The sequence below is a fragment of the Rhamphochromis sp. 'chilingali' genome, assembly GCF_963969265.1.
Source record: "Rhamphochromis sp. 'chilingali' genome assembly, chromosome: 3".
Taxonomy (NCBI): Eukaryota; Metazoa; Chordata; class Actinopteri; order Cichliformes; family Cichlidae; genus Rhamphochromis; species Rhamphochromis sp. 'chilingali'.
Window position 1 is genome coordinate 406609 of NC_137931.1, and position 22654 is coordinate 429262.

The 22654-nt window shown below is 42.7% G+C and overlaps 1 protein-coding gene across 1 annotated transcript; it reads left to right on the forward strand.

The window, feature by feature from the left end:
• The first annotated feature begins 1802 nt into the window (after nucleotides 1–1802).
• On the forward strand, nucleotides 1803–22443 carry rcan1b (regulator of calcineurin 1b). Its single transcript, XM_080877541.1, has 5 exons — nucleotides 1803–1960; nucleotides 2123–2259; nucleotides 14940–15113; nucleotides 16357–16516; nucleotides 19303–22443. Exons 2-5 carry the CDS (start codon nucleotides 2134–2136, stop codon nucleotides 19485–19487), a joined length of 645 nt encoding a protein of 214 aa, XP_080733667.1. The 5' UTR covers nucleotides 1803–1960; nucleotides 2123–2133; the 3' UTR covers nucleotides 19488–22443.
• Nucleotides 22444–22654: the final 211 nt, after the last annotated feature.

Genomic DNA, 22654 nt, shown 5'->3' on the forward strand with positions numbered 1-22654 from the left:
AACTGATTAAACAGAAGTGTGAGATGGCCGAGAGTTTACTCCAGTGTCCTGTTATATTTTAGACAGCAAGGAGCAGACGGCTGAGTTTATTAAACTCCACCGAGACAGCGGTGACGCTAATCAGAAGGCTAGACCGTCCAATTTCACGGCCGTTTACTTCCGGCCTACCCGATCTTCTGAGGACCCGGCCCACGTAGACCGCGAAGGCCGGGTCCTCAGGAGAATGCAGCCCATGAATTTGGACACGACCATAGACTGCAATAATCCTGTGTCTCTCTCTGTGCTGCGTGTGTAAACAGAAGCAGCTGTTTTGGCGGGAAAAAGTACACAGCCACTCTGATTGGTGGATTCAAATTCAGCAGCTCTCTCCCTCTGTGTGTTTGTGTGTGTGTGTGTGTGTGTGTGTGTGTGTGTGTGTGTGTGTGTGTGTGTGTGTGTGTGACAGAGAGAGAGAGAGAGAGAGAGAGAGAGAAAGCCTTTTAATGGGATGATCTCATTGTAAGATTCAAATTCAATATATTTAGACTGGTTGACTGAATTGGATCTTGTGTGTGTGTCTCTGTGCATGTGTGTTTCCTCATGTGTACATATTTGTAATTGTGTGGCTGTCATTTTTTCAGCTGTCCATTTTGCTTTTCCAATTTTTCTGTTTAACTTATTACTATTGTGCTAAATCATACTATTTCTGCTACTTTATAAGATTTGTGCTTAATATACTATTTCTGCTTTTATAGGATTTGTGCTTAATATAGTATTTCTGCTTTTCATAGGATTTGTGCTTAATATAGTATTTCTGCTAAATTTAGTATTTCTGATTAATTATAGTCTTTCTACTAAATCATAGTACAGTATTTCTGCTTTTTATGGGATTTGTGCTAAAACAAAGTATTTCTACTAAATGTAGTATTTATGCTTAATCATACCATTTCTGCTTTTTATAGGATTTGTGCTTAATATAGTATTTCTGCTAAATTATAGTATTTCTGCCAAATTATAATATTTGTGCTAAAACATAGTCTTAATTTAAAATTACAATATTCATAGTTCATCACAGTGTCTCTGGTAAATCACAATATTTCTGCTCTGTTGTACTATTTTTCTAAATCATAGTGTTTCTGTAATGTTTAAGTATTTTTGGCTAAATATATTCTTTCTGTTATCTTATACTATTTCTCCTAAATTCTTGTATTTTTGAGAAGTTATCATGTTTCTGGTAAGTTACAATATTTCTGCTAAATTCTGCTATGCTATTGTATTTCTGCCAAGTATTATGTTTCCTCTAAGATATTGCAGTTCTGCTAAGTTATTCCATTTTAGCAAACTTCTTTTGCTTCTGCAAAGTTTTTACAATTTCTGCAACTTTTCAGCTTTTTCAGCTACTTTTTGCATACAGCTTCAGCTTTAAGCATCCACACTGCATTTTCGCAGGAAATGCAAATTTTTCTAGTTTATTTTATTTTTCTACTCACTTTTGTTTCACTGTCCCTGTCACTCTCGTTGTTCCTCACTGTAACACCACAATGTCATCTTTTATGTGATTCCTGTTTTACTTAACTCATTCACTGCTATAGCCGTCAATTGCAGTGAATGAGTCAATGGGTTTAACTCATTCACTGCCAATGGCTGGCAGTGAATGAGTTAACTGTATGTCTAAAATGTGATAAATAAAGTTTAAAAAAAAAGGCTGCAGACCCTGAACTGGGATACAGCCCCTGTGTGGAGGTAAGTCATCGGACCGCTGAGGAACGTGAGACGGCAGTAACGCACCGTGAACGGATGTAAACTGCCGCGAAGGCCCGGCGAAGAAGAAAACCCGGAAGTGCTTCCGCTGTTCCGTGTAGCTACAGGTAGCTGTAAGTGCAGCTGATGTCAGACAGTAGCTCGGGTTTGAGAGCACAGTGAGGAGCCAGCGGCCGCCTGAAGGCACACACAGAAAGGACATCGCTGCTAACACCGGCGGGTAAACAGCGCAGCGACGCCTTTGTCATAATAATATGTTTATCCACAAAAATAGCTTCATGTCCTGGTTTTGATACGCGGCATATCAAAGGTGTTGGTAGGTGTAGAGTCAGGCAGTAAGCAGTATGTGTCGGTGCTGACGGAAGGCTGTCGATGTTTCCAGATATTTGGGTGATGCAGCAGGCGGATAATGGCGGCGAGGAGGAGGCGGCCCCGGTAGATGTTCAGTTCACGGATTTACCGGACGCCCTGGTGGCCTGCAAAGTGGCGGAGGATTTATTCAACGAGGAAAGGCTTAAGGTAAGCTGTCAGGCACTGGCCTGTGTGCGGCGCAGCTAAACAGTGCTTACATATGAACGTGAAACATGAACCAATAGCTTTGGCGCTTTTGTGTAGTTCATTAGAGACTGTTCTTTGTTTTTAAACCAAAATATGAAATTATCTGATAGTATGACAGGAATAAACGTGTATCTATGGAGCACAGTAGCCTTAAATGAGAAAGATGTGTGTGCAGGAGAGCCACAGGTTTATGTGGTTTCATCGCTCCATCTGGTGGCAGGGGGATTACTGGCATCCATCCATGAAAATCAATGAATTAGCTCCATTAAAGACTAGTATAGTAGTAGCTATAGTCACGCCCCAAACTGATTCTGCTGGAAACCGTCTCTGGGACTTTGGAATTTCTTTAGTTCATTCCTGAGGTTCGACTTTCCTCTGGTTTGGAGTCTGTTTGCTAGCTTTAATCAGAAAAGAAGGTCCAGTTGGGTTCAGACCCAAAATGCTCCTGGATTAAACCGAATAGTCAGGGTGTTCGTTGATGTCACACAGGGGAACATGGCTGAAATGAAATGCATAATGGATGGTCTCCTACATCTCCTGCAGCTTCTTGGGGGAAGGAGGTGAGCAGGTTAACAGGTGGTTCTGTCACCAAGGCGAATCCCAAATCGGTGAGCATTTTCGTGGACTCCCCATCCTGTAAATCAGAAATGTCACTGCATTAATATTTGATGAAAATAAAACCAGCAGAATCATTCTGAGGCAGGCAGGGAGTATTCAGTCCCAGTGGACATGTGCTGTGTGGAAAAACAGATTTGTGCCGGTGAAGCCAGGACTGTGTGATACTAATAATTTGTGCAGTTACGTCACTTTCACCTTTGGAGCAGTTTCTCCTGTGGATGCTGGGTGCAGCAATGTGCAGCAATGTGCAGCAGCTGGTGAGAGACTCAGTTGAGTAACAACACAAACATCAAAAACTTCTCTTTTGATGTTTGATGCTCATCTAATTAGTTGCTATTGTGATTTCAGTAATGAGACATCCTCACGGTAACTAGCTTAAGCATAACGTTTTCAACAACGGTTCGTAAACAATAACCGGTGGCTTCAGTTTGATAGTGGCTGAACTCGAGATGAACCTACGTGACTTGTTTGTGGCATTTCCTCACACGACATCCGTTTCTTTTTCTTTCTTTCTTTCTTTTGTCTTATACGTGACAGCTCAAAAGTTTTGAATGAATTCTGATAAAACTGAAGTAGTGTAGTGCGGGGTTATGTTACCAGTCCAATCAGATTTGGCTGACAGCCACCAAGGTCAACTCGTTTTTGTTGTTTCCTGTAGTCCACTGTCGCCTCCTTTGTTTCGCTGATGTTGAGAGAGGTTGTTGTCCTAGCACCAGTTGTTTGGTCCCTTCATGTCCACTCTGTAGACTGTGTCATCGTCGCCCGTGATGGTCATATCATCTGTACTGTACCGTGTTTGTGATGAGCGAGGAGGAAGTGTGTTTTCCAACTCTCACTGTCATGTTGAGTGCTGAGCTGTAGTCAGCTAAGGGCTTTCACACATATATGTTCCCTTTTTCCAGGTGGGCAGGGCAGTGTGTGTGTGGCCAATGCAATGGCAACGTCTGTGGCTCGGTTTCTTCTGTAGGCTAATTGGACCAGCGTGTAAGGGAGGTAGACTGGATGTGTAGTCTGACTGTCTGCTGGCTTTGTGATGACTGATGTTAGTGCAACAGGGCAGTAGTCATTTAGACAGACCACTTGTTTCTTGGCGATGGGAATGGTGGTGGACGCCCTGAAGGGAGATGTTGAAGATATTGGCAATCACCTTTGCCAGCTGGTCACACGTGCTCTGAGAACATGACCAGGAATGCTTTCTGGTCCTGGAGCTTTATATAGCTTGACCTTTTTGAAGGCCATTGTGGCAGCCTCACTCCCCACTGGAGGACATGAAACTGTGTTTGAGTGAGCATAGAGGGTGTTTAGCTTGTCTGGGAGAGATGTGACGGACTGAACACTGACCTGGTTTTTCTTTTATTAGTCAGTGATACAGCGTAGTCGTAATCGCTTGGGGTCAGAGGAGCGCAGAAGAGCGGTAAGTGGACTCCTGTGGACTTTGTCCTGGTAGTCCCACTTGGCCTTGGTTGTGACCTCAACACTGATCACTACAAAGCGGGAAAATACCTCCAACAGGCCCCTAATCTGAGCTTATACCGTTAGGTTTTAGGGGTTTTAAGCATTCTAGCCATTTTTAATAAAATGACTTCTTATATAGGACTTCATATGTTTTATATAGCACTGAAATTTGATATAGCGCTGATTAAACTTATTCTATTCAGACATTCTTATAGATGCTAATCTGAAAGTGCTGCTGAGCCTGTACTTTGGTCAGCTCGTCATGCCCTCTCTCCATCATGCTGTTGTTAATGTAATGTAAAGAAGTCATTCACTTTTTCAAAACTCATATTCTCTACATTTCATGCTTTGCCTCTCCAAAACGTGAAATAGACATGCATGCAGAAGTTGCATTACTGCATGCAATAATTGCATTACCAGCAGGGGGAGATAATATATTTAAAGCCAGGAAGTCAGTAGTGAGCAAGTATGAAGAGCATTCTAGGGTTCATATTCCTTAGAAAAGATTAAGCTAGGCAGCTAATATGTATGTACATGCAAATGTGTTAATAACGTCTGTTTAAACACTTGCCTTGAAATAAAACATATCTCTGGTGTTACTGCAGCTTACTGCATGCATGTACATTTCATATTTTGGGGAGACGAAGCATTAAATGGATTTGAATATGTTTCTAGGGCAAACACTACCTAGGCTGCTTTTGTAGTTTTGTTTCTACTGTGGTATATACTGCGTCAGGCTGAACAGGGAGGGGAGCGACACCCTAATCCCATTGTGGAGTTCACCAGGAACAAGAGAAATGTGACAAAATATGTCGAAGATCAAAAGATACTGCAAAAGCAGCCCTAAAGTTTCTCTGCACTGGTTCTTATACAGCGCTTTACACAACTTGCCTCAATCATGTCTTTCTATGCTTTGTCCGTAAGTGCTTCCTATCTAACATTCATGTGCGTCCACACTGCATCACGTAGCTATTCAGGGTTAGTATCTTGCCCAAGGATATTTGGCATGCAGACTTGAGCACACAGTGGTCAAACCATCAACTTTCCGATCAGTAGGTGATCTGCGCTACCACCCCACCTAAAGAATTAGGGTATTCTTCAAAGACAAGAAGCTCAACCCAATGGAGCACACGTTTCAGCTATTAGATACAAAAATGAATGCAGAAACACCCAAAAAACGAAGAGTCGCTGACAGCAGTAAGGACCTAGCAGAGCGTTTTAAAGGAGGAAGAACAGCGTTTGGTGATATCCACGGGTTCTAGACTTGAAGATGTTATACCTGCACCGCGTGGGCCAACCTCATATTAAACACTATGGATTAAGAATGGAATCGCACTCAGGTTCATATTCAATCACAATTTGGGCAATGTTCTGCTAGGAAACCTTGGTTCCTCTCATCCATGTTGATGCTACTTGGACACGTAACACCTACCTAAGCATGGTTGCAGACAAATGTGCACCATTTCATGGAAACTGTGTGCTCTGATGACTGCAGTGTCTTTCAGTGGGTTAATGCTCCCTGCCATAAAGGGCCAAACAAGGTTCAGTGATGGTTTGAGTAGCATAACAAGGAGTTTGAGGTGTTAAGTGTTCCTCCAAATTCTCCAGATCTCAGTCCAACATCAGTGGGATGTGCTGGACAAACAATCCGATCCATGAAGACTTGACACTGGAACTGGGATTTGAAGAAGTCCTAAAACAAAGATTCTAAGTTCATTGCATTGTTCTACCTTCTAAAAACATATTTGCATGTCCAAATTGCTGCTATGAATGGAACCTTTCACCTATAAGTCACAGCTGTTAATAGTGATACTGATGTTGGTCATGTTCAATGTGTATTTCATGGAAGTATTTTAAGAGTGCACTATTAAATTTGTAAAATGGCAAAAAGCATAGTTGCATGCAGTTCTGGCCTACAAATAAATGATGCAGGAAGCAGCAGGAAGAAATAACATACTGTGATTGAGTTTTAAAAGCTTAAAAACTGGAAACAAGTTGAATATCTTTAAAATGCACGTCAGAAAAATGCAGATTGGCTCAAACAGAGTTTGTGAAGGTTTTACCAAGGAAGCAGTTTTTTAATAGAGCCTCTTATATATTTTAGCCAAAGGTGTAGGGCTGTTCGGTATAACGATATATATCAGCTCACGATATGAAAACGTCTATCGTTTCATATTACGCTATCTATCGTTTGTTTTGTGGGGCGATCGTGGCTCAAGAGTTGGGAGTTTGTCTTGTAATCGGAAGGTTGCCGGTTTGAGCCCCGGCTCCGACAGTCTCGGTCGTTGTGTCCTTGGGCAAGACACTTCACTTCACACTTCAGCCTCGCCTCTGTCAGTGCGCCCCAGGGTGGCTGTGGCTACAATGTAGCTGCCATCACCAGTGTGTGAATGTGTGGATGATTGTGTAAAGCGCTTTGGGGTCCTTAGGGACTAGAAAAAGCGCTATACAAGTACAGGCCATTTACCATTTTTACCATTTGTGGTGTCGCAAATGAAAGTGTTTACGGCAATATTTTTCATGGTTTTGATGGTCACTGTACAACTGCTTAAAGTTCTCTCATTCTCTTATATTTAATATAACCACACTACGGACAGACAAGCGACTGTTTTTATGCGTTATCGCTAGCAACAACGATCGTCTGGCTCCGCCGTCCGCTTGTTTAATTTCCACATAAACCTTTCACAATAAAGCTGAAGAGCCTGTTGAGATTTTTCAAAATAAACTGAATCATGTGAAATAGTATGCAGAGTGTTTATGAATGAGAGGCCAAAAGGAGCCGCCAGGTGCTAAAAAATAAACCTTAGAGCAGGCTTTTCCCCGCAGCATGCTGTGTAATAAATATTCACAAAGAAAAATGCGCCTGTTTCAACTTATCTAATACTGGACTCCAGGTACACAACACCCAGCTGAAAACACTTCACGCAAGTCGAGCTGCCCGAGATTCACAGAATTAGCTGAAAATGTTAAATTTTTGTGATATATATCGTTGTCGGGACGATAAATGTCTTATATCAGGATAAGATCGTGGCACCCAGACTCTGGAATAACCTCCCCGTTCATATTCGCACTGCCGAGTCTATCCAGTCTTTTAAATTACGTCTTAAAACTTATTTTTTTACTTTGGCATTTGATTCTGTCTAGTTGGCTGTTTTTAGCTTGTTGCGTTGTTACCTATTGTTTGTTGTCCTCTTTTATTGTTTGTTTTAACTGTCTCATGTTTTTATTGACTGTGAAGCACTATGATCAACACTGTTGTTTTAATATGTGCTATATAAATAAATTTTGATTGAGGAGATTTTGGTCATATTGCACAGCCCTGCAAAGGTGTGCAAAACACTGAAAACTCTTTTTAACAAACAAATGTTTTTAACTAGTGGACACAGTCAGGTTCTGCTAGAGTTTTCTAAACTTTCTTGGTTCTACTAACCTAGTTAGCTGGACACTAACTTCATTTTTCTCTAAGACCTGAAGGTTTGTCAGTATTATCAGCAAAATGATGATTTTCCAAATTTTCTGTTATAGTTTTGCTATGCACCTACTGGCCTCAGGAGGGCAGTAGAGGCCTGTCTCCACATGATCACTGTACCCCAGTATGAACTTAAATACTAATGTTTGCTGAGCTGTGCAAGTTTTATTTCTGTGCTAGAAAGGAGAGCACGGTGCCATAAAAATGTGTGCTTGTTTTGTGTCTGCCTGGTGAGGCAATGGAAACAAATGTGTAGATGAAACAAAAACAGTGGGATGGAAAAAATGCAGGGCTGGGCTTGCACACACAGTGGCTGCAGCAGGGTGAGGCTGAGACCTGCAGGTGATTAGTGCAAGTATGTCTGTAGTTTCTGTAGTGTTGCTTAACATCAATACACAACACTCGATGGACACTGAGCATCAGCAGACTGTCAGGAGGCTCACTAATATTACAGCACTGTGTTTGCACATTTCTGTCTCTCACACACACACAGTGTGGATATTATACATGGTTATGCTGAGGATATGTCGGCCAGTTTCCACTGGAAATGCCTTTTGGTTAAACTGTCAGCAAAGAATTTGCACTGATATATTTTTATATAACTTTAATGCAGATAAAAAACAGCTGCTTGTTTGCACAGACCCAAAGCAACGGGTTATTTCCCTTTTCTACATCTGTTCTCTAAAAACAGGAAGTGATTTAGTAGCTGAATAAGTTCATCACAAAGTTATAAGGTGAAAAATCATAGACATGTAGATTGCTTAAAAAACAGAAAAACACATTTCATGAAGCTGATCAAATTATATAAAAACAAAAATCTCTTGACAAAGTGAAAATACATTGATGGGTTTTTTGCACTAATAAAGTTGTGGAGTTGTAAAGTATTTTGTGTAGTGTCACTTATATCGTCAGTTATATCGTTATTGTAAATTTTCAAATGTATATCGTGATAAATATTTTTGGTCATCGCCCTGCTCTAGCATGTATATAAGAATTCACAGCCTTTGCACAATACGTTGCTGAAGCCTTTGGTCTTTCTGAGTATGATGCTGAAAGCTTGGCACCTGTTTTTGGACAGTGTCTCCCATTCTGCTTTCTAGCACCTCTGAAGCTCCTACCGGTTGGATGGGGAGCACTGACGCAGAGCCATTATCAGAGCTCCTCAGAGACCTTTCTACATCTGCTTCAGTTGTTCCCTCAGCCCTGGTACCTCTCGATTTCCCCGTGCTCGTTCTTCCTGATGTTCTAAGCTAGGACAGGATCTATCACAGCTATGGTTTTCTGCCCACCACTGTGTCTGGTTGGTTGTCCAACAGCTGCTTATCTGGAGTCCCACAGGACCTTAGCCTCATTGTTCTCAACAGCGTTTGATGATGGCTCCCACCAGGACTTGGGACTGTGTTGTCCACGTGCCACACAGATGATCCTGTACATCAGTTAAGCTACTTGGTCGTGCCTCTCAGTGAACACTGTCACAGCTTGCATCTTACATCCTGCTGCGATGTGTTGGATAGTCTCCGGGGCAGGTTTGCATAGTTTGGGGCTGAGGTCCTGGATTGTGGCTCTGACACTCGCTAATCCTTGTCCTCCCTCTTTTATAGGGACATAGAGTGTCGTGGTCATGGACTTTGGGTGGAGGGTTTTCCCTGTTTCTTTCTGTGCCTGCTTATTGTTACAGGACATGTATCTGTGAAGGTTCTCAGTCATCCAGGTCCTCGTAGTCAAAGCAGCTTGCAAAGAAAAGCGTCTGGACTTCTTTAAGTTGCTTGAAGACGTTTCACCTCTCATCTGAGAAGTTTCTTCAGTTCTAAGGTCAAATGGTGGAGAGTCCCAGATATAAACCTAGTGGGAGTTTCCCCCCACAGAGGGACAAAAGGACCCCTGATGATCCTCTAATCGCCTGAGCCAAGGTGGGAAACTGGGTGTGGGTCCCAATCAGCCAGAGTTTCGGGTGAGTTCATTGTGAAACCTGGCCCCACCTTATCATGCGAATTCCTGAGGTCAGATGGCCCAGGATGTGAGTGGGCGTTAAGGCGTCTGGGGAGGGATCTCAAAACTGGATTATAGATGGCAGAGAGTTGGTGTCGTAAACCACCGCCTCTGTTCAAAGATGGTCGCTCACAGTGGACATAGAAGCTTCTTTCACTCCTCTTTCAAACCATCTGTCCTCTCTGTCCAAAATGTGAACATTGGCATCCTCAAAGAGTGACCTGTGACCTTTAGATGCAGATGGACTGCTGAGCCTTGTCCTGTGGAGGTGGCTCTTCTGTGTTGTGCCATGCGCTTGTGAAGTGGCTGTTTGGTCTCTCCAATGTAGAGGTCTGGGCATTCCTCGCTGCACTGTACAGCATACACCACATTGTTAAGTCTGTGTTTTGGCGTTTTGTCTTTGTGATGAACCAGTTTTTGTCTGAGCGTGTTGCTGGGTCTGAAATGCACCGGGATGTCGTGCTTGGAGAAAACCCTCCTGAGTTTCTCTGATACACCGGCTACATAGGGGATGACAATGTTGTTGCATCTGTCCTTCTTATCCTCCCTCGCTGGTGTCTGATCTTCTTTTCTCTGCCTCTTTGCTGACTTTAAGAACGCCCAGTTAGGATAACCTAGGGCTGTTCGATATAACCGTATATATCGGATGATGATATAAAAACGTCCATCGTTTCATTTTACGCTATCGTTTGTTTCGTGGTGTCGCAAAATAAACTGTTTACGGCAATATTTGTTCATGGTTCTGATGGTCACTGTAGGGGCTATATTAATTTCTTAAAGTTCTCTCTTTCTCTTATATTTAATATAACCACACTACAGACGGACAAGCACCTGTTTTTATGCGTCGTCGTTAGCAACAACGACGGTAAAACCATCGCGTGTCCGCTTGTTTATGTTCCACATAAATCTTTCACAATAAAGCTCAAGATCCTGTTGAGACTTTTCAAAATAAACTGAATCACGTGACAGAGCAGATTATTGACAGATGAGAAGTAAAAAAGAGCCGCCAGGTGCTAAAAAATAAAGCTTAGACTCAAACGTTAGAACAGGCTTTTCCCCGCAGCACGCCGTGTAATAAATACTCACAAAGAAAACGGCGCCGTTACAACTTATGTCTAAAAATGTATCGTTTCATGCATCAGTTAAAACACTCGACTCCAGCTACACGACGCGCAGCAGGAAACACTTCACGCAAGTCGAGCTGCTCGAGATTCACAGAATTTACAAAAATGTTACATTTCTGTGATTTATATCGTTATCGGACGATAGATGTCTGATATCGGGACATGAGGTTTTGGTCATATCGCACAGCCCTAAGATAACCACACGTTTTGAGTGCTTCCTTTACATGTGTGTGTTCCTTCTTTTTCCCTTCAGGCTTAGAGGGAACATGTTCTGCCCGGTGGTGTAGGGTCCTGATTACTCCAAGTTTGTGTTCAGAGGGTGATGGGAGTCAAAGAGGAGGTACTGGTCCGTGTGTGTGGGCTTCCGGTAAACTTCGATGTTGAGGTTGCCGTTCTCTTCAATGTGCACGGCGCAGTCCAGGAAAGGCAAACAGTTGTCCTTTGTGTCTTCCCTGGTGAACTTGATGTTTTTATCCACAGCGTTAATGTGCGCAGTGAAGGATTCCACTTCTTGTGTCTTGATTTTGACCCAGGTGTCGTCCACATATCTGTACCAGTGGCTGGGTACTCTTCCTTTGAAAGAGTCAAGAGCCTTCCTTTCCACTTCCTCCATGTAAAGGTTGGCTACAATAGGTGACACGGGGGAGTCCATGGCACAGCCATGTTTTTGTCTGTAAAAGCCTTCGTTGTATTTGAAGTATGTGGTGGTGAGGCAGAGGTCTAACAGTGTGCAGGTCTGATCGGGGGTGAAGTTGGTCCTGTCTTCTTGTAGTCGTTTTCTGACCGTCTACACTGGACATATGCATTTACAGCTTGGAGCTTATTCGTACCATTCAGCTGGCTTGTCAGCACCTGCTTTTCCTTCTGGCTGTACCTGACTGTGGCTGACCTTTGTGCATAGTCATCATGTTCCCACTGGCCTGTGGGATATCCAGGTACGTGTAGCTTTTGTACTACATCTGCTGTTGTTCCTCCACCCCTTCAGTGCGGATGAGCTTGCCTGTCTTTGCAGCCATTCGACTGTACTTATCCAGTCTGAATAACATCCTGATGCCTTCACTGTACATCCTGGTGATGTGGATCAGTGAGTCTGTGTCCTGGCTTATAGCTTGTCACCCATGTACAGTAGTTGGCTGATGGTTGCTCCACTGCAAAATTTGTAGCCATGTCCACTGTTAAATGGTAAATGGACTGATTCTTATAGTGCTTTTCTACTCTCAAAGTGCTTTATACAACATCCATCCATTCTGTCGGGGTCGCAGGGCAGCTAGAGCCTTTCCCAGCTACCATAGGGCAGGAGGCAGGGTCCACCCTGGACAGGTCTCCAGGCTGTCGCAGGGCTAACAGACAACCATTCACACTCAGGTTCACACCTATGGGCAATTTAGACTTACCCAAGTAACCTAATTAAGCTTGACACACTTTCATACTCTGATGCACCGGAGAACAACTTGGGGTTAGTGTCTTGCTCAAGGATATTTGGCATGCAGACTGGAGGAGCCAGGGATTGAACCACCAACCGCCCGATCAGTAGATGACCTGCTCTACCTAGCTGCAGCCACCCCAAGTGTGACAGATGTGTGACAGATGTCGGTGATGATCAGGGGATTGAGGTCTAACAGCAGCAAGAACATTCAGTTGGCGTCCAGTGTTGTTTTTACAGTCCCACTGAGTTCCCCGTGAATATTATCAGTGTGTTACTAGCTTTGTACAGCGTAAATGAAACGTGTGCTTACTCAGCTTGGAACTTCCAGGTTGGAGTAATCTGCTGGTAGCTTCATGGTGTCTGTAAACTTGATTTTTCAGAGTCTTAACAATCCATTCAAATTTGGCTCAGATCTACCAAAGTCTCCAAGGTCATTGTTCAAAACATCGACCTCTGACCTCTCCTTCAAGGTCAGTCATTTGATTTAGCAGACATCTGCACTCTAAGTGCTTCTTGGTGATCTTTGTAAATATTGTGACTTTTTTCCCCCTCAATGAAATGAAAAGTCATGTATGTTGTATATGTCAGCCGTCATGTTTAGTCTTTGGCTTTCGGCCTCAGAGAGACGTAGTTCTTCTTGTAATTAAATTAGTTAATATCTAACTAATTAAAGATTATACTTTTTCTTTTATTTGGCTTTAATTGATATCTTATGTAACTGTATTATTCAGTTCCAGTGTACGGCACTTTGGTTGTTTTAAAGTGCTTTATCAATAAAGATGATGATGTTGACTGTATGAGCAGTCACAGTGTTGTCTGTCATTGTGTGAAGCTTTAAGCTCTCTGCTATTAATGCCTCACAGAAGCATGTTATCAACCTGCCTCTGGATCCCTTCATGCTTCTCACTTGTCCTGTCTTTCTACTCTTCCTTCACCCCTTTTATTTTTTACTTTGGGCGTCAGTCTCCCAGCTACCTGTGTCATTTCTCTGTCTTTCAGTCATATATACAAAGAAAAGATATGAATGTATGTTTTTGTTCTGCGTGTGGAATCCAAAGTGAGGCTCCCTGTCATAGTTTCCACTAAGAAACAGCATCAGGAGGCAGTGATGTCAGCTCTGTCTCCCACTCTCTCGCACAGACGCAGTCACTGCCCTTCATTATGTATGTATGATTAGTCAGTGTTGTATCTGTCAGTGGAGGAATAGGAAGAGAGAAGAAAATAGATTTCCCTCCTCCTTCCACCGATGATTGGCCTGCAGTGAATGAGACCAGGAAAAAGAGAGGAGGGGACTGTGGCTAATGCGTCATAGGCTGGCAGGGCCTCATTTAAGTGGCTTTGGATCTGGGAGAGAGAGAGAGATTAAAGTGTGAGTGACATTTTCAGCTCTCCACACCTAAATCTCTGGAAAATTCCTTGAGTTTTCAGTCTGCTGCTGAGCGAGACAGGAACAAGCTGTAGCAGAAGAAAACGCAGATTAGCAAATGTTAGATGTTGTTTTCAATTTCTAACTTTAGATTCTCGTTTCATAATCTTGGAATGTGCCGCACTGCCTCTCTAACGTTGTGGACTTGATGTACTGTGGGCACCGAAGGAGAAAAACTGCTGCTGCGCATGTGAAGCCAGTGCTGGGGAAGAACCCGACCACGGTCCTGTTTGGAACATCCCGTTGTCTCTGCTCGTCCGTCACCCTGGGGAAAGCAACAGTCCTCCAACCTCGTCCCTCCTCTTCCTCAACTTCATTGACTGTTACAGCATTGCATCGCACCCTGAACTCAGTTATCAGGTGGAAAAGGTTGCGGATCGGCGGGTCGCCTGTCATGCACATTAAGACCACTAAATGTAACCGGTTCTGCCTGGTGGCCTCGGTGACCAGCCGGGAATTATTCCACCACTCTGAGGTGCAGGTAACAGTACGGTGTCACTAAAGGATTTCCTGGAATTTGACTGCAGCTGACCCTGTGTGCATCCTGAGACATCTTTACTGGCTTCCAGGCTCGACCAGCAGCTTCCAACTGCATTTTGTGTTGACTGTATATAGGTTTTATGTGCAGTTCATCATGTAATGTAGCTATTGAGAGGTCTGCTTAAACGTGATTTTACAGCTGAATCAACCCAAGCATCCAGCTCAACTACCCTCTAAAAACGGTCTTTCAGTAGTAATGCAGCAACTCGACTGTTAGATGGTGTAATGACAGCCAAGACTGACTGTAAAACACAGTAATGAGGATTTTGCAGCATGGCCGTGCTTTTTAACATAGTTTCCTTAAGCTGTTGGTGCAACTCGATAATAAAACAGTGTTAAGAAAAAGATGAATCCTACATCTGCACTAATGTGTGCTAATCTGTAGGCGTTTAGGTAATATCGATCATTTCAGTGTGTCTGCATGATCAGATGTCTGTGCCTTTATTCATAGAATCTTCAAACTGGCTCTTGCTCAATATTTTTAGTGAAGAAAGTGCTAAATGGGCTGAACGGAGTTGAAGTCTGTAAGATGGTTCAGAGATCTCAGTCATTACTTCAGTCTCCTCCTGCTGTCTGCTTCCTCTGTGTTTCCAGGCTGGCTTTGAGGCCTTGTTCCGTTCATTCGACTCGGAGGTGCAGTTCCAGTACTTCAAGTCGTTTCGGCGGATCAGGATCAGTTTCAGAGATGCTCTGGCTGCAGCGGAGGCGAGACTCCGACTACATAAGACGGACTTCAACGGCAAAGAAATGAGACTTTACTTCGCTCAGGTAATATCTGTAGGCTGAGATCTATCAGACACATGAATGTAACTTGTTCAGACCTTCAACGCGCTAAACCAGGCGGAGCTCTTGATTCACTTTCTGAATGTCATCTATGGTTGTCCCAGAGTTTGGAATAATAAATGAAAATTGAAATAATAACTAAAAAACAGCTTGTACATTGTGGAAGAACATTAGCTTGTGTGTTATAGCAGTGTTCGTTCTTCTCTTATAGAGATGTGCATACTTTCACTTATTGTGACACCGGTCAGCATCCTCCAGACTAAATTTGACATGTTAGCTTCAGTTTAATATGAATGGAGCTGCTGCTCTGTATATGTATATAAGAATAGAATAACTTAGTGTAGTTTATAAGTGTTACATTCTGTCTACCTAAACAATGTTGTTAGCTTGCTTTATGTCAGCTAGCTGATTAATTCATCCTTTCTAATGCTACAAAATAATAAACATTTCAGTTCAGTTTTATGTACACAGCGCCAAATCACAACAACAGTCGCCTCAAGGTGCTTTATACTGTAAGGTCGACCCTACAATAACACATGCAGAGAAAAACCCAACAATCATATGACCCCCTATGAGCAGCACTTTGGCGACAGTGGGAAGGAAAAACTCCCTTTTAACAGGAAGAAACCTCCAGCAGAACCAGGCTCAGGGAGGGGCGGGGCCATCTGCTGCGACCGGTGCACAATGCCCTGTGGTGAATGACGCAGTGGGCAGTGATTAGACGTTCCACTTCACAGTAGGGCGGATCCCAGAAGCATAGGATTTCCACCTCCATGTTTGCTGTGGGGACTTTGGGTGGTACTCTCACTGGAGCAGTGGGATGATGACAGTTACATGCAAATCAACGTAGAACCTTTGCAACGTTTTTTCTTCTTCTACTAGAATGAAACTACCCTAAAAATGAGAAACTGTTCATTTGTTTTTAAGCAAACTTACAAAGTCAGAGGAGGATTGAATAAATAATTTTCTCACTGTAGTTAAAGTTGGTGAAATACACAGGAAAAAATATCCAATAAATCACTGAATCTACAGTTTAATGTGACTGTGTGGCTTCAGTGGTACGACTATAGAAGCACTGTATAAATATCAGTGCATTAGTTAGCTGGGTAGGTAGGTGACAGAAACATAATCATCAATCCATTTCTTTCTATATGATGCTACAGTCTCAGTAAACCTGTGATATATTGCTGGTTATTATAAAGTGCTGCCCTGCCTTTGCACTGTGTAGTCTGTGCACATAGGGAGTCCTCGGCTGGAGCCTCCCAAGCCAGAGAAGCAGTTCCTGATCTCGCCTCCTGCTTCCCCTCCAGTCGGCTGGGAACAGTCTCAGGACGCCACACCGGTCATCAACTATGACCTGCTTTGTGCCATCTCTAAACTGGGGCCAGGTATACAACACATTATGATTTGTGTTTTCCATCCGTGTGTGAATGTGTGACAGGTTTGTAAAACACAATCGACACTTCCTGCAGCCTCAAATGCAAACTGAAGGCTCTTTACAGGCTTGGAACGAAGCTGAGTGGTACATGATTTAAAACGCTGTTCCTCTTCTTTTAATCTTTTTGTCTTCCTTCATTTAATTCTCGATAAATTCATCACAACTGATTACAAGTGCAAAGTGTGTGAGCTTGTCTCCACACTGATATTGACATCAACGCCTACAACTCAAAGTCAGGAGCCAGGTAGCAATGACTGCCAGCAGAACTGCAGACAGGTGTGGTGGTTAGAGGGAAAACCCAACACCGCGATCAGAGCGTCGTTACTGTCACGGAAACAAGTACAACAAAATTAAGTGCTGTCCCTGCTGCACTGAAAAGAACAGAAATAATAAAGAGAAAAACTATAAAATGAGATTTAAAAAGGACAAAAGAACCATCTATTGCACTTAAGGAGCTGCGCTATGGTAGGTGCTCATTGCAGTGTTTCATTTTCATTTCCACTTTATTTAACAGGGACCATGTACAACAAAACAATCTCCTTAGAGAAAAGATGTCCCAGGCCGGGATCGAGATGACATCACGTAAATAGAGCAACAGTGCATACTAGATTCCAGATACTCAGGAAGCTGAGCCCTGAATTATGATACAAACCATTCACACTGAGATCTTCAAGGTCAGTTTCATGATAATTGGTCAATAATTGACTAAAAGGCTTAGAAACTATCATTATTACAAACAGTGTATTGTGAACATATAGAAGGTATTGCAGATAAGATTTAAAAGATTTAAAATATGTCACATTTGACCACTGACCTCTTTTTCATGGGCAATAGAAAGATCTGAAGGTAAAAGTCAGTTTTAAATGGCACTATACAACTTTATTATGTTTCTTACTGCTCTTGTTTCTATTGAATACATCTAGGGATTCTAAATATCACGTTACTTTTGACCTCTGACCTCTTCTTCAAGGTCAAACTTTCATGAAATGTGGGGGAGGTTCTATAAATTAATGCTTACAAGTCTTGTGCATGTCACACAATCCATTGTTGTTGTTGTTGTTGTGATGATGATGATGTGTTAGTGAAAGTCTGGCAACACAGCTTTGTATAGCCGTACAGGCGAATGGCTCCTCGAGAGACATGGGTGACACTGAGCTCAGGGAAGTGATGGGAAACCCACACTTCATGCACATCTGCTAGCATAGACACACAGCACATTTAAAAGCAGTGAGGATTAGAAACCAACAAATGTTTCTGGCACAACTTCACCTTCTTCCAAGGTGCATGGAGAAGACAAAGATCTGATGACCCGAAGACTCCAGCAACACTTAAAGTAATCCGGTCTTTAAGTGATGACGTGACGAATCCTGCTTCCAAACTGCTGTGTTCACTAAGGCTGTTGTGTTTTTAACTTGTTTTAATGCTTTGTGTCTTGTTCTATGTAATCTACAAGCCCTTACAAACAGTCAGTGATCACTGTCGGCCTCTCGGTTTTTATTACCGCTAATCATGTTAAAGCTCTGTTTTTAAAACCTTACGATGTAACTACAGCCCAGCGCATGCAGCAGTATATTAGTGACTAACCTGGTATTGTGGATGGATAATCTCAGTTGTTCTCCTGACTGAAGCTTGGTCCGTTTACAGCATCCTGCTATGTGACTGCATTTGTCTCTAACCATCAGGAACCCTCACGTTAACTTTTATCAAGTAGCAAAAAAGTTAGCGTTCATCCTCCAGCTTCACCGTGTTTATGCTATGCTAACATAGCTGTGTCGCTAGCGATCACGTAGCACATCATTATATAGCAGCTAGCCCAACTTCAGTAACCCTACAAACGTCACTGCTGTTTAGTTTTGTCTTGATTTATGTTGGAAGTGGTAGCAGAGCTGTACGTTTGAATTTTTCAGAAATCTCTCAGTCAGAACATGCTACATCATGTTTAGGTGGAAGCTAGCGAGCTAACTTCCTGTTAACTTCTAATTCTGTTAAATGTAATAAATCCTGTTTTCATGGATGCCTGGATGTTAAACTTAATTGTTACACCTGGTAAAGCAGCAACGCTGATCATTTTATTACAGATGAAAGAATTTAGACAGTTTTTAACTCTCAGTAATGCCGCAGTGATCATGTGACTTTGGGACCTGCAGCAGAGTTTAGGCCCGGGAACGGCTAATGACGTCAGACTTAAAGACTGGATAGGGGCGGCTTTACTAAGTGACCAACACGCTTTGGCGTGTGGCCTTCAATGACCCCGATGAAGGCCACACCCCGAAACACGTTTGTCACTTAGTAAAGCTGTTCCCTATTACTTTAAATTTGACTATTTGACTGTTAAAACTATTTAGACCTGTTGCAGCTCCACATGCTGATGCTATGTTCACACCACCAATGTCAAAGTTAGAAGAAGTAAAGGTAGTATGGGTTAGGAGTTGGTGTCGGCTGATGTGGCTAAAGCATCTAGATTCTGCCTCCAGATGTATAAAAGCAATGTTTCCTAAAATTGAATGATTAAAATAGTTTCTTTGATACATTTGAAATTGCCAGCTGATGTCAGACCTCATTGACATCTAAAACTGAAATCATCAGGTCGTCAGGATCGTGACAGCTTTGTTCTCCATTTTGCATTATCTCTATCGCTGAAGAGGGAAACCTCATCGCTGCACAGTGACTTGGTACATTGTAGCACGCCCTGTGGGAAACGTCCTCCAATTTGACTTTTTTTTGTTTTATTCTTAGGGGGGAAGTACGAGCTTCACACAGCAACACCAACCACTCCCAGCGTGGTCGTCCATGTGTGCGACGACGAACGCGGTGACAGCTCCGCACCCGATGACAGCGACCAGGATGACAAGCCCCGCCCACCACGGCCAAAGATCATTCAGACTCGACGGCCTGACTACACACCTAGAGTTGAGCAGTGAGCGGTGCTGACAGGGGAATCTGTACTGTGTCAGCGTCGATCAGCAGCTGAACACGCTCGCAGAGATTTGGATAAAACTGTGAGAAGGCGTCTGTGGGTGCTGCAATATCCAGCTGAAGCAAATGACTAGAATTGCATGCTGCATTTGTGTCGTGTTCGACAGACCGAAGCGGGAAAGGGTTTAAATTGACTTACTGTACGACTGTTGATATCTGCTCTGATGCTCCATTTGTCTGTTATTAAGGTGTGAAGCAACCCGCTTCAGCTTTTTCACATTTTAGTGGCTTGTGTGCTCACTAGCATGAAGTCATGACAGTGTCCATTGCTCTGCACTGTTGTCTGATGTATCTGCTTGGCCTAAACAAAGCTGGCCTCCTGCTGTCTTTGCTGCGACTCAGTTTCCCAAAAAAAGCAGTTTTCCTGGAATTCTCTTCAAAGTAGTGTTTGAAGTTTGCTGCATTCTGTGTGTGTTTTGGTTGTCTCATAGCAAACAGCTGTTATTAAAGGCACCCACATAGGAAGTGATTTGTAGTGACGGAGACCTTCAGGCAACAACTATCAAGATGGCTGCTGGTGGCATGAAGTTTGGAGTTAACCCTCGAGAACCTGAATGTCTGCAGGCCGCTGACTCTCAACAACACAGCGATACACCGTGATCACATCCTGCGTGGACGGCCGTTTACTCTTTGGCTTAAAGTCCAACCAATGTTTATCTGTTACTTTAGAACGCCACACTTACCTGTTCGTGTCCCTGACCATGCCGTGCTTTAAAAAAACAGATGACACTTTCTGCCATGTGGGGGTTAAATAGTGTTCTGAAAAATGTCTTTCTGCCAATGTGTGCGAGCGCTGCTGTTCAACCAGTGACTCAAGCCCCAAACACGCTGCCGGTTATTTTGGGGCCTGTTTTGTACTTGTGGCACATCCAGCTCATGTCCTATGGCTTCTACTATGAAGCAGGATGGTCAAGATAAAAATGGTCTTATCCAGGTCATCTCAGGGTTAACCCTGGATTTTCTTTACTTAGATGGTGCAGTAAGACGTGGTATATATCACTCATGTACCCATGGTAACTAACCTCTTATAAAAAGAGGTTATGATAGAGATCGCAGATCACCACCTACGTACCAGTCTGTGCGGTCCCTCAGACCTCTGTGTGTGGATACTGGGAGGGTCTAAATTATTTTTAGTGTGTGAAGTCTACATGTTCGCTGCAATTAAACCGTTTCAGTTCTGTGAGGATTAGTGTATGGTCCCAAAACAGAGCTCCTTGTTGTACTTGCTCAGTTTGTATCAAATGAATTCTGCTCTTGTATTTATTCACTGTCAGGCTGCAGCTGATACAATAAAAACTCTTTCAAACAGACATTTCATTACATTATAGTCCATCAGATCCTCTGATGTCTTAATGATAGAGCTGTGATATTGAGAAGTTTGATAAGTTACACAGTCAGCAGTTTTGGCAGCTTTCCTTCCTGGTTTCAAATCGGCTAAACTTCATATAATTTTAATACTAAAGCAGTGTACAGCACCTCTGTTACTGCATGTGTTTAACTTCTCATATTTTTATCTTCCTTCTTAACTCTCAGCCGTATCAGACTGATGGGGACTGTGGTCACCCTGCCGACAGGCCCAAGTTTGTGAAGCGATAACTCAAGAATGAGGCGACAGGTTTTTGAAATTAATACCATAGGAGGCTGAGGGGTAGCACTGTAAAATCTGCTGCTCTGCTGGCTGTTTACGTACCATGTTTGACCAGGCAACACCATCCCTTTCATGTGATAGTGCAGAGAAATCCCGGGTTGACCAGCGATGGGAGGTTTTATCCTGATTTCAGATATTCCAGTAAGAGAATAAAGGATGGGATATACTGGACTTGCTTCGTAGTACAGGGCCCTGTTGTGTGCATGTTTGACTGTGTGCTTTCAAAGATGTACTAACTGCTGTGTTGCTGTTGCATCAGTAGGATTACAGCAATTTCCAACTAATTGTTGTTTGATTTCCAAAATGTTGCAGCCGTGAACGCGGCGTCATTGTCACCCTGCCAGTATGGGCTGGCAGACGTTGGGGACAACGAAGTATTGACTGACTGAACGAAGATGGCTTGTTTCACATTGATACCATAAGTGTATCTACTATGAGGCTGAGGTGCAGCACTGGCTATCTTTAATATGTCTGCTTTTCTGAAGTTTTTATAAGACTAGCTTAGCTTTTTCTGCTATATAGTGCTCAGCTGCAGATGTTCGAACGCTGTGTCTCAAATCTGTGTAGCTAATGCATAACACAGGACTGTCACCTCTACATGAACATTTCAGAACTGGACTGATGCTATATATCCCAGTTTAACTCTGTATAAATGGAATCACAACACACTTGTTTGTTTCAACCTGTAAATGGAACTTTAGGGCCACGTGACACTTTGTGATACTGAAAGAATCTAAAAATGAAAACGTGTCTGTCTTTGCCAGTCGAGCATCTTAACGGGCTGTAACTGCACCTTTAGTCCGGGTATTTTGTTTCCCTTTCATTTAGACACAATTGGACAGTGTGGTGGTTTGGCTACTTTTTTACTAGAATTTTATTATTTTTGAAATAAGTAATAAGTTACCGTGAATAAATATTTCACCATCTAATTCCATCTGTGTCATTGTCCTATATAAGAGTATATGTCTGTATTACACACATAAGTTTGAGTATATTTCTGAACTGTTTTAAGGACTCCTGGTTGAAGTCATTTGAATGAGGTTTGTGTTTTTCCTGTATGTGAATTTTGTAATATTTTGGTCACAGTGGGCTGGACGTTTTGACAGTGTAAATAAACACAGTTCGAAAGCCTTCCACAGACTAGAATCACAAAAAGAAGTGTCCTCACTCTGTTGTGTTAACTTCAGTGATCTCTTCCTCTAAACCATTAATGAGCCTTCTAGACTCCATTCGTTCAACACTTCTCAAAGACATTTTAGCTTTGATTAATGCTTTCTTTACTAACAGACACCGCATGTGTTCGACGTTATTAAACCATTCCTTTAAAAGGCCTTTCTTTGATCCAGCTGTCTCCCCTTATTTACTTCTTCAGACTGAAGACGTCACTTGGATGAGTGACGAAACGTTTCTCCCACTGAAAACTTCCACATGAACAGAATCAACTCTTTGGCTTTTTTAGCTCAG